General features: G+C 35.5%; 1 protein-coding gene across 3 annotated transcripts; it reads right to left on the bottom strand.

Moving 5' to 3' along the window:
• Positions 1–7,403: 7,403 nt before the first annotated feature.
• On the bottom strand, positions 7,404–15,595 carry LOC142640554 (thymidylate kinase). Of its 3 annotated transcripts, none has more exons than XM_075814701.1 (7): positions 15,460–15,595; positions 15,237–15,316; positions 14,668–15,030; positions 10,442–10,553; positions 10,301–10,360; positions 9,003–9,107; positions 7,404–7,737 (listed from the first exon to the last, which is right to left on the bottom strand). In XM_075814701.1, exons 2-7 carry the CDS (start codon positions 15,272–15,274, stop codon positions 7,621–7,623), a joined length of 795 nt encoding a protein of 264 aa, XP_075670816.1. In that variant the 5' UTR covers positions 15,275–15,316; positions 15,460–15,595; the 3' UTR covers positions 7,404–7,620. The 3 variants fall into 3 exon arrangements, with proteins under 3 accessions (XP_075670816.1, XP_075670824.1, XP_075670832.1); XM_075814709.1 differs by having other exon boundaries at positions 15,455–15,545; XM_075814717.1 differs by lacking the exon at positions 15,237–15,316 and having other exon boundaries at positions 15,460–15,590.
• Between the last annotated feature and the right edge of the window lie 1,617 nt (positions 15,596–17,212).

Genomic DNA, 17,212 nt, shown 5'->3' with positions numbered 1-17,212 from the left:
ATATTTAAAGATATGGAAGCAAAATCACTTATCTTTGTATGGTTTGTAGCTCAGCTATACGGCTTATGTGAGTTGATGATATCCCAGCAAAGTGACCCCAGCGGTAGAGAGGCAGTTTGCCATGATAGTTTCAAGATTGAGAGGGAAAAATGGGTGCAACTAGAGGGAGAGAGAGTATGCCCAGCTGTGCGTAGGGGCTGGTTAAGCTTGTCCTTCTTATCATGCACTTAAATGAGTTTTCTCCTTGACAATGCTCTTTTAGTTGTTGTGAAGTTATGAATAATGTTGCCTTCCATCAGAAGGGATTTTGTATAAAGTATTTGTACCTTCTAAGAGAAGGGCTTTATGTAAGATGAATTTGTGCCTTCCATAAGAAGGGCTTTTATATGAGATCTTGGTGCCTTCCAGGAGAAGGGCTTTAGCACTAAAAGTTTATGTCTTTCATGAAAATGGGTTTTATAAGAGAGATAGAGAAGAGTATTGATATGTGTTTATGAGCAGCAAAAAAGTAGAACTTCAGAGTGAGAGTGTATGAGAGTGGAGTTTAGATGAGTGTAGTGTGTTATATGTAATGGTGTAGTAAATGTGTATGAGATTGTGTAAGAGAAGTGGAGAAAGAGATGTTTAGAGATATGAGTGTTTTGTGGGATGTAGCATTTGTAATATGTATGGTATATAGAAGTATGAGAGATATGGTAGTTAAAGATAGTAAAAATATGCGATTATAACCGTTGAAGTTGTAAAGATTGCTTTCCAAGGAGAAAGATTTTGTAAGAGAAGAGTATAAAGATGTGTTTAAGTATTTGGGGATAGGATCAGTAAGATAAACGTATTTTCTGAATATGGAGAGTGAGAGAATGAGTCTAAGAGAGTAATGGTGTTGTAGTGTGTTTAGCCAAGCTGTTGGGATTTACTGCTGGGATGGACAGGAGCTTATAAAGAGCTTATAAGTGGGGAGTAAGGGAGTATTTGAGAGCTAGGGGTGTGCTTTTAGAGAGAGTATAGGTAGCTTAGAGAAAGTATATGTAGTAAGTAGTGAGTTATTTGGTAGTATGGGCAGTGAGAGAGAAAGTGTTTAGCAGGGCTGCTGGGTATTTCTATTAGGATTTTCTACTGGAGGGTGTATGAAGGCCTATGAAGGGCATTTATGAGCTAATGGCTAAAGAGTTTAGTTCCTGATTTTGAAACTAAAACCTCAGAATTTCTTTAAGAGCTTGAGAAGATAATTAGAGGGAGATAGAATAGAGAGATTTGTGAAAGAGTTGCTCTTCTCCATTTGTGTCCTCCCTTTGAGGTGTTGATGAGGGGTCCTATTTAGCTGAGTTTAAGGGGGTATTTAGCAAATAATCTTAGCCAAAATTTGTCCCCATTAGCAATAAATCTTCAAAGAATCCATCTTAAGATTTGGACAAAAATGGTATGTTTAGGTTTAAGGTATTCTTACTGTTTTAGGTAAGAGCTGTTGGGGAAAGAGCAGCAGAAAAGGAAAGTATTTTGGCAAGAAAAAGATAGTTACCTTGGTTAGTTTTGGTTTTAGCCAAATGAAGAAAAATCAGTAATGCTCAGGCTGCTGGATCAACTGTTACATCTGTTCTGAAAAAGCTGTCCCAGCTACCAGAAAAAGCTGTTATAACTGTCATAAGTCAACTGTTGCTTTGGGCAGAAGCAAATGAGGTCAGCTGTGTGATTTCAAACTGCTAGAGAGGGCATTCAACATTTACTTTATGGATTTGACTGAAAATGGTAAGATCTCTTTCAGGGGTATCTTGCTATTTTGGGTATAGCAGCTGGCAGCTAGGATTTCAGTATTAAATGACTGATGATATCACTTCCAGCCAGGCGTCAAGTGCTGAATACACTGTTGGGGTTCTACTGGAAATGTTTCATTTTTCAGGTGTTTGTGTTTTTGGTGCAAGGTTCCATTACAACACATTTCTAGTAAGTAATAGAAAGATTGGTTAAAAGTTAATGAAGCTTTAAAGATTTAGTCAAGGTCTCATTGTGTTGTGACATAATCTTGGTGAGCAAGAAAAGTATTTAATGCTCTGCGCTGGTAGCTATCAGAGAAATATATGGTCTGATTGTGGCAGACAGTAACTGGGTATTGAGAGATATCATGAATATTTTGCATATAGTTGGAGATTAAAGATAGCCAATCAGATTAGGTCATGTGTTTGAGTTGGATTTTAGCTGAAAGTAGTAATAAGATTTATGTAGAATAATATAATGAGGTTTCTAAATTTGTATAGCAACAGCTAGGGATTGAATGAACAGTTATTTTCCTAGCAGTTAGATGGCTGGGGATATTAAATATTTGTCACATAATGAATATTAAGTTTTAGGAAAAGAGCAATGGAGAATTTTATCATTTTAAGTGCTCTGTGATAAGAGATGTTTACCATATGTTACCCGCTACACACGGACTCGTCAGAGTTCAAGGAGTTGGAGAAGACACGCCAAGCAACGTGTCTCTTTTATCAACTTTAAACCGCTGGAGTTTTACTGAACATACCTCTTGGCCCTCCAAACTATGACTCCCAAAATTTTCCCAAAGAGACTCATGAGCTTGGATCATAAGTCGAGAATGAGATGACGTACCTCGGGTTTTGTCATTTTGTGTAAATATGGGCTCTTGTTGAAGAAGCCGCTTGCCATGAGTGTAAGAGAGGTAATATGGGCCATGAGTTTTGATTCATTGCTTAAGCCTGATCCATATGTTGATGTTGATGATGTCATGAGTTATGATCCCAATTGATGAAAAGGAAATGTGGACCATGAATCCGCCTCTTGAAGTAAGGATCTCGCGGGCCATGCGAGCCCAATCCATGTAGTTGAATGAGATATGAGCTTATTTTGAGCTTTAAAGAGATTTACCCAAAAAATCAATAATATGTTGATGTGGCATGAGTTGCCAATGAAGTAATGCCACGTGGGGTAAAAAAAGAGTCCTCAACAGTATCAAAGTTTGATTCTTTACTCATTTTTACATGGTCTCTTTTATAAATATCATGTTATTTTTAAGCAACTCCCGCTCTAAGGAACATAGTGCATGTTTGGTTCGACGTTTTGGGCCTAAAACGTGCATTTGTCAAACGAAAAATTAAAAAAGTGTGTTTGGTCAAAAAATTTAAAAGCACGTGTTCTCCTCCAAATCGTGTTTTTCTGCATTTTTGTGTGGCTGCCTTTAAGCTGCAATTACAAAACACGCATTTGTTCAAACATAAATAATACCGTTGGATACATCCTTTTCCTAAATTGCCCACAATTTTCTCTTAAAACCCTAACTTTACACCTCTATTCTAAAGACAAAATGCACAAAAAAAGCCCAATAACTAAACAAATATTACCACTAGAACATCAATGTCGCTATTGACCAAACTCTTTGTCGGACTTGCCAAGCCTTACACCTCGCTGAACATGCCTCTCTCTCTCTCTCAATAAGCTATTTATTCTAAGAATAAAAGAATATCCATTTATTTGGTCTCTGAAGATTAAGGGTGTGTCTATGAAGGAAAATATAGAAAAGGAAGACGTACAAATTAGAAAAAAAAAAAAAAAAAAAAAAGAAAGGCTAGTGAGAGAAGATAAAATTTGGATGAAATGAAATGTCTGGAGGAAATTAAAAGAAAAGGACAATAAGAAGATGAGGAAGAAGTGAAGGAGTAGATGAGAAAAAAGAGAAAGAAAAAAAAAAAGGTTTTGGGTTTGTTCGTTTAGCTAAAGCAATGTGGAAGAAAATATAAGAAGCATGAATACAAATTATTTCACAACGTGGGTGAATGAGTAAGTGACAAGTTGTTATTGATGAATGAAAAAACAATTTCAGTGATAAGTTCAAATTAAAACCAATAACAATCTACTATGTAAAATTTGTTGTGAAAGTGTTGCAAAAATGTTGTGGATATAATACTTCTTTAAAAGAGAAATGCTAAAGCCAAATATTTTTTTACAAAATCTTTTATTAAGAGAGTTATTTATTATTAACATGAAGTAATTATTATTATTATTATTATTATTATTATTATTAAGTTGATACTAAGTATGTAATAAATTCCTTTATATAAATATTTTTTTCCTTTTTGGTAATTTATAATTTAAATTTCCACTTTTATAAGTACTAGCTAAATATTCAGCTTTTAAAAAAAAAAAACATTTTTTAACAGCTTTTACCACATGCTTTGTTTTTTTTTAAAAGCCCAGTTTTATACCGCACTTTTTGAAACTGCCACTTTTTCAAAAATCACAATATCAAAAAGCTGAACTAAACTCACCCATAATCTTTTATTTTGAAAAAAAAAAAGTTGTCTATTTTGGCCATGAACAGCTAAAAAATTGATTTTCTTTTTTGGAGAAGAGGCTAAAAAATTGACTTAAACATCCATAATTTATGTCAATTTCATTGATATATTTATGCTTCACTCTTTTCACAATAATGAATGCTTCTACTACAACCAAATTATCTTAGAGCATGAACTGCGTCATTTGGGGCTGTTTGGTATGCACGTGTGTTTAAACAACAAGTTTCAAGTTTAAAGAGTTTTTTGGAAATACATGTGAGTGAAAAAGTGTATAAAAATAAGTGTAATGTTATTTAAAAACTGAAAATTGTTGTTTGAAATCATGTACCAAATACCCCCTTGGTATCTAAAAATATTGGCGTGTTATTAAAGTGAGAAAATGGCGCAATCATTCATTTTTCAATTCACTTGTATACAACCAGATAAAGGTTTTAACTACTTTCTTGAGGCCATTATATTGTATTTGAATGGCATTATTATGGATATATATATATGCGCAATCGGTCCCTCAAGTTTTCAAAATGAGCAATATAAATCTTTCGATTAACTTCCGATAGTGGTATTGCTTATGTGACTAACGGAATAATGACCTTGCATTTTTTTTAAAGAGAAATGATATGTCCACAATATTTTCATAACATTTTTACAACAAATCTTAAGTGGCAGGTTGTTACTGATTGTTATTGTTGAGGCAAAAAAGTAATCTTAGTATTAGGTTTAAATTTGAACCAATAACAACTAACTATTTATGATTTGTTGTGAAAATGTTGTAAAAATATTGTGGACGTAGCATCTCTCCTTTTTAAATGATGTGGCATTTATTTTTATTAAATCTACACATAAGAAAGAAACGAAACTAGACCCATTCTAATTTAAATATTTATCCTAACCCGATACCAAAAAAAAAATCTTCATTCGCAATCTGAATTACAAACCATGAGAGAGGGGAGAGAGAATGAACAGTTCCAAGGCCTAGCTACCGGTGACGCCGCCGCCCTCCGCTGGAGACAGTGGCCTCCTGCTTCACACATCCTTCTCCAAACAACCACTGACCCCCTTCCCTCCTCTCGCACAGCCCTAACCCACCTCCATGACTGATTCAGTGTTAGTTTCCCAAAACACGTCCTCTTCAGCTTGAGTTTTCACCCTAAGCAGCCTTGAGACTTCGAATTGAATCAGAAAGTCCATATTGTAAGGTGGATGATCTCATAGTTTGGACCGCTATGAGCCTCGTGAACTGCTGCCCTGTTTCTATCTATAGTACAAAGCAGTATTTGTCATTAATGATTTTTTCTCCGATGCACATTGCATCCATAAATAAGTTGGCCGTGGCAGCGGCTCTTGGGTCCAAAACGCAGCCGAAAAACAAAAATTTTCATAATACAAGTGCATGCTAACTTGCAAGTCAAAACAATGCAAATAAATTTATGAATTTGTGCTTCCATTAAAAATCATCAATTTAACTCTTTCACCGTAAATGGAGATTTTTTGTACCGGATTAAGATAAAGATTTGAATTGGAATAGGTCTAGTTTTTTTCTTATATTGCTCATTTTAAAAACTTAGAGGACCAATTGCGCACACAAGATAAACTTCAAGGACTAATAGTATAGTTTCGCATATATATATAATTATATTTTTTTGAATGGCTTGAAAAAATTAACATATAAAAAAAAAATGTCGTGACGCTGGCATTAATTGTCAATTTAATGAGTTGAGCACTGTAAAGTTCAAAACAAACAAGTAGACCAGTTAGGTTAGAATTTTATTTATAGAAAAACAAAATAAAAAACACAGACAAAACACAGTAAAAAAAAAAAAAAAAAAAAAGGTCGGTCACAAGTCAACTGGGTCAGGTTGGGTTACAACTTATGAGTCAAAATTTTTAGGTTTGGGTCAGGTATTTTTCCCTCATGTTCAAGTCTGGTCCAATTTTGCGATGTCTAGACGCTAGACAGCAATAGTGAACTCTTGCGACGGCAGGACGAAGAAAAATTAAGGCTTTGATACCGCACTGTCTCAAGAAGCATGTTTTGGGCATTCAAAGTTTAATTGCCCTTAAACATAAATATTGATGGGGTATAAAAATACAACTCTAGCTTCATCCATAGAGGTCGTGCGTGGAAAAACCAAGTAGACAAAGGTTGCAAGAACTCGTCCTGAATAAGCCCGTCCATGCAGTAAAGTGCGTAGACGGGGCTTTACGTGGACGATTCTATAACTCCATGCCATGTCATCTAAGTGAACCATCAGCCTCGTCCTGAAAGATCGTCCAGAAAGGAACGGCCTTATGTTAGGAGCAAGATGCACCTGACCGTAGGTTCCCTGGACGAGGTTCCCTGGACAAGCCCTTGACACTTGAGAAAATTTCCAAAGTGAATATAACAACTCCAAATCACACACATAACTTTCAGTGACCGTTTTGTGAGAAAAAATATAACTCCTAAACAGTTGAAAGGGTGATTCCTAAACCCTCACACCTCCTCAAATCCAGAGGAGGTTACAAATTTGATAACTGACAGTATATAAACGCCCTTTCAGACCAAAAGAAAGTACGCTTTATATTTCCCAAAAAGTTGGAACTCCAAAAATATAGAGAGAAAACTAACTTTATCATCGGAGGGTTCTTGGCCGGCAACCCCGGTCACCTTTGATCGTTTTTCTTTCTTTTCCAGACCATCAAAAGAACAAGTAGTCCTTTTAAGTCTGAAACATCCAGCCTCCTAATTTTCTTCGCATCATCAAATATTATTTGTATATGTGGATGATTACAATGTTATTACTATTTTGCTCTTGACTCATTACAAACTCATAACAAAATGATATTCTAAATACGTTAAGGTGAAATAGCAAGATCATGGTTAATGTAAAGAAACTAAGGTGAGCATCACATCACACGGTTCCAATCTAGATTTGTATAAACTTTATCTGAGAATCTAAATCCGTAAGTACTGAGCATCAGATTCACATATATCTCAACAGACATTATAATGGAGAATTTGACATGAACATTAAAGCTCCAATTTTTTTTTTTCAACTAAGAAAAATATGAGAAAGATAAAATTCCTTCAAGCCAACAGCTAATCTCATACAACTCATTGTTTGCAAAATATAGAATTTTCACAATTTAATTCAACTATTAAATTCAGTGACCTCCTTTGTCATTAAAACAAGGGTTGAACGTGTGATCATAAAACACTACCAGAATTTTAAACCCATACCAAGGTGTAAAAAAATTCTTGGACAAGTTAGCAGAGATACAAATGCATAATCCCTTTCCATAGTGAAGGGAAATAAATAACAACAATAAGAGGCTGCAAGAGTTAACCTGACCAAAGGTTGGAAAGGGGTTTGCCTTTCTGGCATGTCAGGACACAATCCAATACAATTTCTTGCAGTTGTTTCTCAATATCTTCTATTGGTTGGCAGGCATCAATTATCTGTAATCAATCAAGAATACAAGTTCAAACATCCAAAGCAATCCATGCACCAAAATCGAACTTTACTAACACAAAGCTGCATAGACCACGGTCAGACACTATGGGCAGGTAGTATTAGACGTCTAATGAGTCTGGTCTTTGAAAAAAGAAAAAGAAAAACTCGACCATAAAATAGAAGAAACTGAAAAAAGAAAAAGAAAAACTCCACCAAAAAATAGAAGAAACCAAAGAATTTAACTCCAAAACAGAATATTGTTCTTACTATCTAAACTTAGCTTCCTTTTTCTTTTTACTATTTTTGTGTCCATCAATAAAGATAAACTCCGAGTAAAATTGATGAGAATCAACAAAAAACATAACTTCAGATGGAATAAGTGCTATTAGAGCATTCCCATCATATTAATCCAAAGTTTAGCGAAAATTTAACCATAAGCCCCATTATTTCTATTTTAGGTAATCACTTTTCAAATACACTCTGCAAGAGCCTCCAACTATCGTCATCACATCAAAACCCATCACAAAAATACCCAAATTCCCATCAAGATCCTCTGGTGAATGAAGCCACCACCTCCTGCCACCACGACAGTGGCCATCGAGTACCAAATTCCTCCAAAAACACCCCCAAATTCATCCACAACCATCACCTTGAGGATTTTAGAGCGGAGTTAAAACAAAGACAAAATTTGGGAGTTTAGCGAGAGAGAAAGAGGGAATATGTGTTGTATGTGCATTGGGAAGAGAGAGAAGACAGATTTTTTTTAATTAAAAAAAAAAAGGATAAAAACAAATTAGGATGGATAAGCTACAGTGCTTGCTAGTTTTGTGTTGGCACTTGAGCTCAAAGCCATTTTGGCCCCTTGATGCAGGCCAAAATTTGGACTTGAAGTTAACCTATTGCTAATGAATTATTTTGCCTAGCCACTTATCATCTAAAAACAAATATTTTAGCATTCTTTAAAAAATATATTAAAGGAAGGATAAAGATAATGCAAACTGAAATCAATCAACAACAAACTCTTGCTTAGCTGCGTTACCATCATGGAGTAGAATTGGAATGTTTTATGGCAAAAAGTTTAATAGCTGAAATAGAATATATGAAGTAGCTGTTGAAGAATAGTTTTATCCTAAGTAGTGGCAGGCTCCTAGGTGCCTCCCACCAGATAGAATTACAACCAGAGTCATATATGCATTTTCTCTGATTCAAAATATCACTACATGAAACAAAATAATCACAATACATACATACACATGAACCATAAAATTACCTTCCAAGAGGCATCATGGAGCCCTTGATAGCATTTGGCAACTTTCTTCTGAAACTCGAGCTGCTCATATCTCTCACCTCCATATCCTCCTCTCTCTGCAGCTTTCTGAAGATTTTGAAAAGACATCTCAGTCCCAGAGGTATATAGTCCGTGTGTGGGTGTGTGGGTGTGCATGTGCACTTTAGAAGGATATGGTATGTGCAATGTGTACATTGTGTGTGCACGCACATCAGGTTCATCCTCCACCAGTATTATACCCTAATGCAATTTCTATTATTTCATTCAAAGAACTAATATACTCTCTATGATTGCTAAGGCACACTAAGTGCTATCTTGATATAAACCTATGATGTATTAGTTACATTCACTCACCCTTGTCTACAACAATCTTACAAATGCGCAAAATCAATCTTTAACAAATTATAACAGTGGCACTGTCCAGTTCTCCCCATAGGGAGAACCTAGGTTCCATCCACCCACCCCACACCCCAAACAAAACTCTTGCTGTAAGAAAAAATCATCAGTGGCTCAATGGATGGTTATCCAATTTCACAGAACCATTAGACTCAGTTATTTTGGTTCGTGAATTCCCAGCATAAAATGATACATGATTCATCTTTTTTTATTCTTTCCCCTCCCACTTTCTTCATTACCTGTTCTCATAAGGGTAAGGTGGTGTCAACAACCTAGAATCTGTCTGCATGTATGAAACAATTTATTGTAAAGGTCTAAAAACAAGTTACATAAAATGAACATGCTGAAATCTTTCAACGCAAGGTAAACTGGCTCTCAGGAAGGACACTTTTACGCCTCAAAAATATTTAAAGAAAGCAAGCTTCCTATAGAACTCAAAGAAATACATACTGGACCATGGTTTGGGGGAAGATCCTAACATATGATAATCTCATAGCATGGAAATACGCTAATAGGGTGGTACTATATGTGTAGGTGTAATGGGGAGATGGTGGATCACCCATTTTTACACTACACTGTTGCGTCTGACTTCTAGAGCTTTGCCTTTTGATCTTTTCGGATCCAATGGGTGTTACGGAGAAGGTCATTGATCTTTTGTTTGATTGGAGAAATAGGGTAGGTAAGCAATAGTTGGACATTTGGAATTCAGTCCCATTATGTTTGATGTGGACAATATGGCACAAATGAAATCAAACATGGAGTAGTCTGTTTGCAATGAAAGCTATCCTATCAAAAAAGAAACACATGCTGATAATATGACTGAAGTCTTTTGATCTTTACTTTCGTTAATTATTATAATCAACATTATTTTAGTTTCAACTTACCTCTGGCTGTATGTCAAGGTAAAGTACCAGATCTGGAGACAGCAACCCAATCTCTGGTGCCTGCAAAAAGAAGACCTCTTTCCCAATAACAACATAAAAAACATATACTTCATTTAAGAACAGTCTGAACCATGTCTTCACCTTACACCATTCAAGGTCAAGTCCTTTGGCAGAGGAGAAAGCCACCCCAGAGTACGAATAACGGTCGACAATGAGCGTTGTTCCAGTTTTTAATTTAGTTTCCATCAACAATCTGCGCATGCATTACGGGCAACTGAGTACAAGTCCAGCCACAGTCAATAGAGTGCTCATTCACATTGTCACTAAATGTTTGAACCAAGAAATAATGTTCAGGAAAAAAAAAAACCCAGGTGCCGTCACTTTTAAAAGGCACAAAATTTTTTATCCCATCTACAATTGAATTTTTTCAACTTGAAAGTATAAACCAATCTTGCAAGAACACATAGTGGAATCAAAGAATTCCACCTATTACAATTTGAATAGCATAATATCAGTCAGTAAAGGGTCCTGGATATACGGGTTAATTGTCATGGTTCAAGAGCCTCTCTTACCAACAAGTGGATTCCCCCTGCATGCCCATACTGCATACAACAACTCAAGCCACAAGAATCACCTAAGTCGCCATATGCAACTCAAAAAAAATATCTTCCATATGCTCCCCAGCTTAAAATGGCACAATTCTATTACATAGTACATACACACTGCATTGCAACAAGCTAAACATCAAGTGCCCACGCATCAATTTTTCACATCCAGTCCATAATGCTTATGAGTTCTGACCATAAGTTATATGAATGAAATGGGATATGGACAATATGTCTCATAACCATTATATCCAAATTTAAATACCATGACCACATTGCACACAACCAATTGAACCACAAGATCGTGATTGTCTTACCACCTAAGCAAACATATCCAAATTTAAGCAAAATTTCCCCACAGGCTCCATAGCTTAATTGGAACATATTTACTATATACACTCTGCATTAAGAGTAGCCATAAAAATGCACACAAATTTGTCGTTTCACATTCTGGAACATTTATGACCATAATCACCATATTATACAAGTGATCACAGAAAATATGCTCTAAAAACCACTATAAACAGTCCAACCACAACCCAATAGCCTACCCATGCCAAATCCAGATTGTGGAAGCACAACATAAAGCTAAAAGATTCTATACCATACACTTCCCTTGTATGTCTCATTTAAATTGATGAAACCTTAACTTTTTTTTGAAATCACAACATTTCGAAATCTCTCACTGCTAAATCATGCACAGAATTGGGGGTGCAATGTTTAGTACCCTATTAATCCTATTAAAAAGTAACAAGAATCTCACTTTGAAGATCAGTAAAGATTAACAATTTTTTTTTTGGCAGTAAAAAGATAGGATATCGATATGAAATTTAAGAAAATGGCAATTGTAAGACTGAGAATTTTTGTGTGTAATGTATTCATCTCAATGGAGTTACAAATAAACATTACAAGGTAGTATATAAGGTGTTCAAGGGTATTGCAACAAGATACTACCGAGCCCATGATGGCACCACAGCCACCGACAAAGGAGACACCTGACTCCCAAGAGAGTTTATTGGACTAAGTGCCTAATATTGCCTGGCTTTGATTTTCAGCATACCTTTGCCAGAATGAACAGATGAGATTCCCCTCCACAAATTGCCCAAAATCTGGACAAAGTCGCAACGGGTTCCCTTACTCTGACAAAGACTAAGCATGCTAGCCAAAAATCTGGGATGGGGTTTAGGGCGCCGGTCCTTTACGGATTCAGTGCAGTATGGTATTAATTAAGGAATGACATGAGGATTGTGGCTTGGAGTGATTACAGAAACGATGGATAAGTGCACCAGGGAACCATTAGGGGAGGTGAGCCTTTCTGGCGGCCTATGCTGCTATAGGTTTCCCATGCTCTAAACAACTTATGGATGGATGATCTTTGTGCCGTTTAACACGTGCCCCTCCCAGCCTGGTGACATTTGTCACAATGGGACTTGAGGAGTGGATTCTTCCCCTGATACCATCCGTGACTATAAATAGGGGCAAAGATTCCCTTTTTGAGGTAGGGATGGAAGGAGGGAGACAAGGCCAAGGAAGAGAAGGACACATTAAAATACTTGCTTCTAGAAGTGATATACTCACTAATGTCTCATGGTCAAACTGGATTCTAGGCTTAGTAATCATTGCCTTATGCTCATCTCATGCCTCGTATCATCAATTTAGGCTATCCGCCTTGTCTCACCTCTGTTTCACGCTCATTATTCTTCCCTCACCATGCATGAGTTCGGCGTACTACTCCCCAATGATGGTTACAAACATGGAGTGATCAACTCAATTATGCCAAAGCCAAATTGGAGGATAAAGGAGTTGAACTGCTAAAACCAACCAAACACGAAGGGCCTGTTTGAGGCCATTGGTTGCCTTCAAAGCTAACAAACATGGTGAGAGAAATGGAGATCAACAAGCCCAAAGGTTAAGTTAGGCAAAATGTTTCCTAAAGAAATCCATGGAAAAAGGTCTTATTGAATGTGTGGCAGAACACACAACTAAAAAGGTGTGCATTATAGCAATCCATGATTTGTGTGCCACATACAGTCTTAACTCAATTGTCCCTCACGGTCAACTAGATGACAGCATGGCTTCCCAAGGGCACACTACCCAAGTAAGCAAAAAGCAGGTGCAACAGCGTTTAGAGGACGCAGGGAGATTGTTGAGGCCTAATTTTGAATGCACTAAATAAGTGGCGGACATGAAGCATATAGGTACTAAGGTCAGGGTCAACAACAATGGGACCATGAGTCCTCTACGCAAGGCTACTGGGTAACACAGTAGCATTGTAGGCTGATACAGCGATGGTGTGGCGAGAACGCAGGGCAGCACAGCAAGGTTACCATGAGTCCTCGACTCAAAAGTATGAAAATAACTAAAACAAAAAAACAGGGTGGAAGTTGGGTTAGGTCATAAGACCCTCTAATACCATGTAAGATCAAGAATTTTGTGTGTATTGTATTAATCTCAATGGAGTTATGAATATACGTTACAAGGTAGAATATAAGGCATACACATTAAATGAGGAACAAATATAAGAGCAAATGGAAGCCTAAATATATGTAACAATGCATCAATCAATGGGCTGCCAAACAGAGAACATAAAATTACAACAAATCTCAAGTATCCAAGCACCAAGATTTGGAAGAAAAAATAATAAGAAGAAATATGCTGACATGCCAGGGATTCATAAACAATTAATAAGTTCAAGGACTCAAAAATTCAAATTATCTATATATGAAAATGATTTTCACAAGCCAATTAAAAGTAATGCAGTTCAAGTATAACCGTTGAAATCCAATCATACAAAGATCTCAAAAGAGACTGTTTAATAACATGCTGAGATGTTCAACACCTTAAAAATGCTACTATTCCTCCCCGGCCAAATTGTCCATGATACGTGCAAATGAACAGCCTTCTAGATTTTTGAATTCTAACGGTGATCAAATCTTGCTTGCCAACAACCAAGCATCTGAATTATCAAGTTTTCTACATAACCCAAGATATGCCAAATAATGAAAATACCAATAGCCAAAGATATTGCCACTGAACAATAAAATACAAGATGCTTAACTGACTCCCCACTAATCTTGCAGATAGATACCAATCAATAATATGTTTAATTTTCTGAAATTATCCACAGTAAAAATTTAAACTAGTCCAACCAAAAAAAGCAACCTTTCAAGGCACCTTAGCACCTCATATGCTCCTCAAAGAGAATTGTGCACCTATTGCCCCCCTCAAAGATGCTCCTTTAATATGGAATACACCATCCTATACGTCATCAGAGCCTCTAGAAATAGAAAACCGTGAGATCCATGACAGTTTATGAACATTCAACTTGTCCTTACAAACTTATTGGCTGCCCTCTGATGTTCTAAACTAGAGCAACTCTTTTACTTGGAAACAAAAGAACGGAGCAGCAAACTTTTGGTTTTGATATGCAGATTGGTAACAAATTTAATAAAAATTATCAGAACTTAAATGAAATTTAGCTATGTCATTGTCATATGATACTTTAACCAATTGGTTTAGATATGAAGATTAATTATAAATAGATTGGAATCAGGAAAAAGTAAATTTGAGAAACAAAGCAGAACATTGTTCCTGGACAGGTTATCCCATCATCATAGTCTTCATGAGAACCTTAAGGTTCATAAAGATTGATAAGCGCTGAAGGTACTATCAGAAAAAACAAGGCATTCCAGCTTATATACATAAATACCACAAACCAGATCACAGCAAGCTGGAAAAAAAATAATAATAATAATAACAAACCTCTTCTCCCAACGGTTTGCACTAAATAGGAGATGGATAGTGTGATCATCCAATTGTGATTTGTTGGAGAGGTACATAGATATCATTTGCCCAACATTCGTACTTCTGTCTGGAAACCGCCATAATTCAGCTGAATGCCCCAATCCCTCCAAGTATGTGAGTAGTTTACTAGACTGTGAAGTCTTCCCACTACGATCCAAGCCTTCTAAAACAATCAAGGCACCTCTTTTTGACTCACTGCTGCTACCACTTAAGACAGATTCATGGGTCATTGCAGCCATTCGAATCTGCCTAATACTACACTTAATAGGAAATTTCAGTTCAAATTTCGACAACTTTCCAAATGCTAGAGCTCCAAAATTCCTAGAGAAAAAAAAACGAATAATAGAAATAAATTCGTACAATAACCAAAGAAATCAAATTTTAATTTTTTTTTTTCCTTATGGGGTGTTACATATTTGAGAAAACAAAAAACCCCCCCACAATAACCAAGTAGCCAACTGGGGTTTTTCCGTTGTGCAAAAAAGTTGAAAAAAAAAAAAAAAAACCAAAAACTTATTTTTACGTACAAAGCCTTGTAGGGAGAGAGTGAGAAAGTAAGGGGCATGGCATGGGTGATGTGATGTGATGTCCCTCCTAACTCCTAAGCCTGGGAATGACAGTAAACAACAACAAATAACTATAAAAGCACAGAAAGGAATAGGAATGGATACAGAAGATGGTTAGCATCGATTAGCAGAATGTGGCATACTATATTTATTTGTGTATATTCAAAATAAAACTTTACTTTACCGTCGTGAACTTTTGGGATGGATATCAAGGTGTCGCCGGTGAGGAGGGATTAGATTAGAGTTTTTTTTTTTTTTTTAAAAAAAACAGGGCTGTCGCTGAACTGAACTGACCAGTACCTGTGTAACTCTTCTTTAGTTCTTTTTTTAGAATCTTCTTTAATTCAAAATTAAAGTATGGGTAAATACAAACTTTTTACTGTGTGTGTCAAATTGATCCTATGTTTCAACTTTTTCTATCGTGTTAAAGCTAGTTTTATGCCCGGAATGATTTAGTATATATAAATTACATAGAAAATATTTTGCTTCTCAAAAAAAAAAAAAAAACATAGAAAATATTTTATTAATATCATACAAATTGTGTTTTCAAAAGAAAATATAATACAAATTGTCTTAATAATTAGTGAGTGACGCCAACTATTCTTTTGGAGTCTTTACGCTGAATATTGCAAAAAAATGAGTTTATTTGTAATATAAGAACTGTTGAAAGTTATTTGGAAAAATAATAAAGGAAGTAAATTTCGGTAACATCATTGCCAAAATTCTAACAAAAAGTATGAGAGAAGAGAGAGAAATGATGTGATGGTTAGAGTGAGAAAAAATTTGAATTTTGTTAATGAGGTTACCGAAATCCTTGCTGCCCAAATGAAGTGCCTAAAGGAAAGAAGTGCTCGAAAGGAAAAGAGCAATTATGGCAACCAAGTTGTTGAAATTGTAGGGGAGGAGAGAGAAAAAATTTATTAAGAATTGTGACAATAGAGTTACCGAAAATGGAGGAAAAAAAATTGTGATAATGGAGTTGCTAAAAATTGGAGGAGCCAGTCAGGTATGCTTGCAACATAAAAGCAAAACACAAAATCTTACTCTCCAAAAAGCAAAAAGAAGTACATAGAATATATTCTTATTCATTCCCAGTAAATCCTACTGATATCACACCACATAAAATCTATGTCATGTATAGATTCTTTTTTTGTCTTTTTATTTCTCCTCATCATTATAAAAGGCTGTATCAAATTTTGCATCTCTTCACAGAAAGTGTTAACATTTCTCGTATTGTTTCACTTACTTTTGATTGTTCATTGCTTTATTGCTCTTCAGCTTTGCTCTGGTGTGCACAACTTAGGATTGTAAGTTTTGGGTTAATGTGAGTTTTTTGCTTTGCTTTATTAACTTACAACTCTAGAAATTAACAGATTTATTATTATTGTATAAATATATGCTTTGTAAATATTAGAAGCTCATACATTGTAGTTAATATTGAATGTATGACTATGATTATGATTATGATTATTCTTCTTCTTCTTGTTGTTGTTATTCAAATTTTAGATTAATGGATTCTTTAGAGTTAGGACTACAAGTATTTTTTAAGTTATATTTGAAATTTACTATAATAAATTGTAATAGTCACCATACATGAATTTGATTATTTTGTAGTTGATAACATATAATCAACCTATGACTTAGGTGCTTCTCAAAAAAAAAAAAAAAACCATGACTTGGGCTAGGAATACTATATTTTCAAATATCTTTTAATCGATATCCATAACTTTAGCATAGATTGTTGCCTTTAACTTGGGCTAGGAATGGTCTATTTTGAAATTTAAATATTTATCACTCATTGCAGAATATTGCCTTCTATAGCAAATCTCAAGTATCTTGTTGATACAAGGGTCAAACTGATTCACATAAACTTTTCAGTATTGTTGTTACTTTGTGTTTATTTATTATTATCTGATTGTGTTTTTTTTTTTTTTGGT

The sequence above is a fragment of the Castanea sativa genome, chromosome 1, assembly GCF_040712315.1.
Source record: "Castanea sativa cultivar Marrone di Chiusa Pesio chromosome 1, ASM4071231v1".
NCBI classification, from domain to species: domain Eukaryota; kingdom Viridiplantae; phylum Streptophyta; class Magnoliopsida; order Fagales; family Fagaceae; genus Castanea; species Castanea sativa.
Note: the sequence above shows the minus strand (reverse complement) of the source record. Positions and strands in the feature narration are given on the sequence as shown.

What these genes read in the sequence shown, in the direction of transcription:
- LOC142640554 (XM_075814701.1), bottom strand. Translation starts at nt 15,274, where the DNA reads ATGCCCCTTACTTTCTCACTCTCTCCCTACAAGGCTTT. An exon ending in CTCTCTCCCTACAAGGCTTT is followed by an intron (nt 15,031 to 15,236) that starts GTACGTAAAAAT and finishes TTTTTTCTCTAG; the next exon opens with GAATTTTGGAGCTCTAGCAT. An exon ending in GCAAACCGTTGGGAGAAGAG is followed by an intron (nt 10,554 to 14,667) that starts GTTTGTTATTAT and finishes ATGCATGCGCAG; the next exon opens with ATTGTTGATGGAAACTAAAT.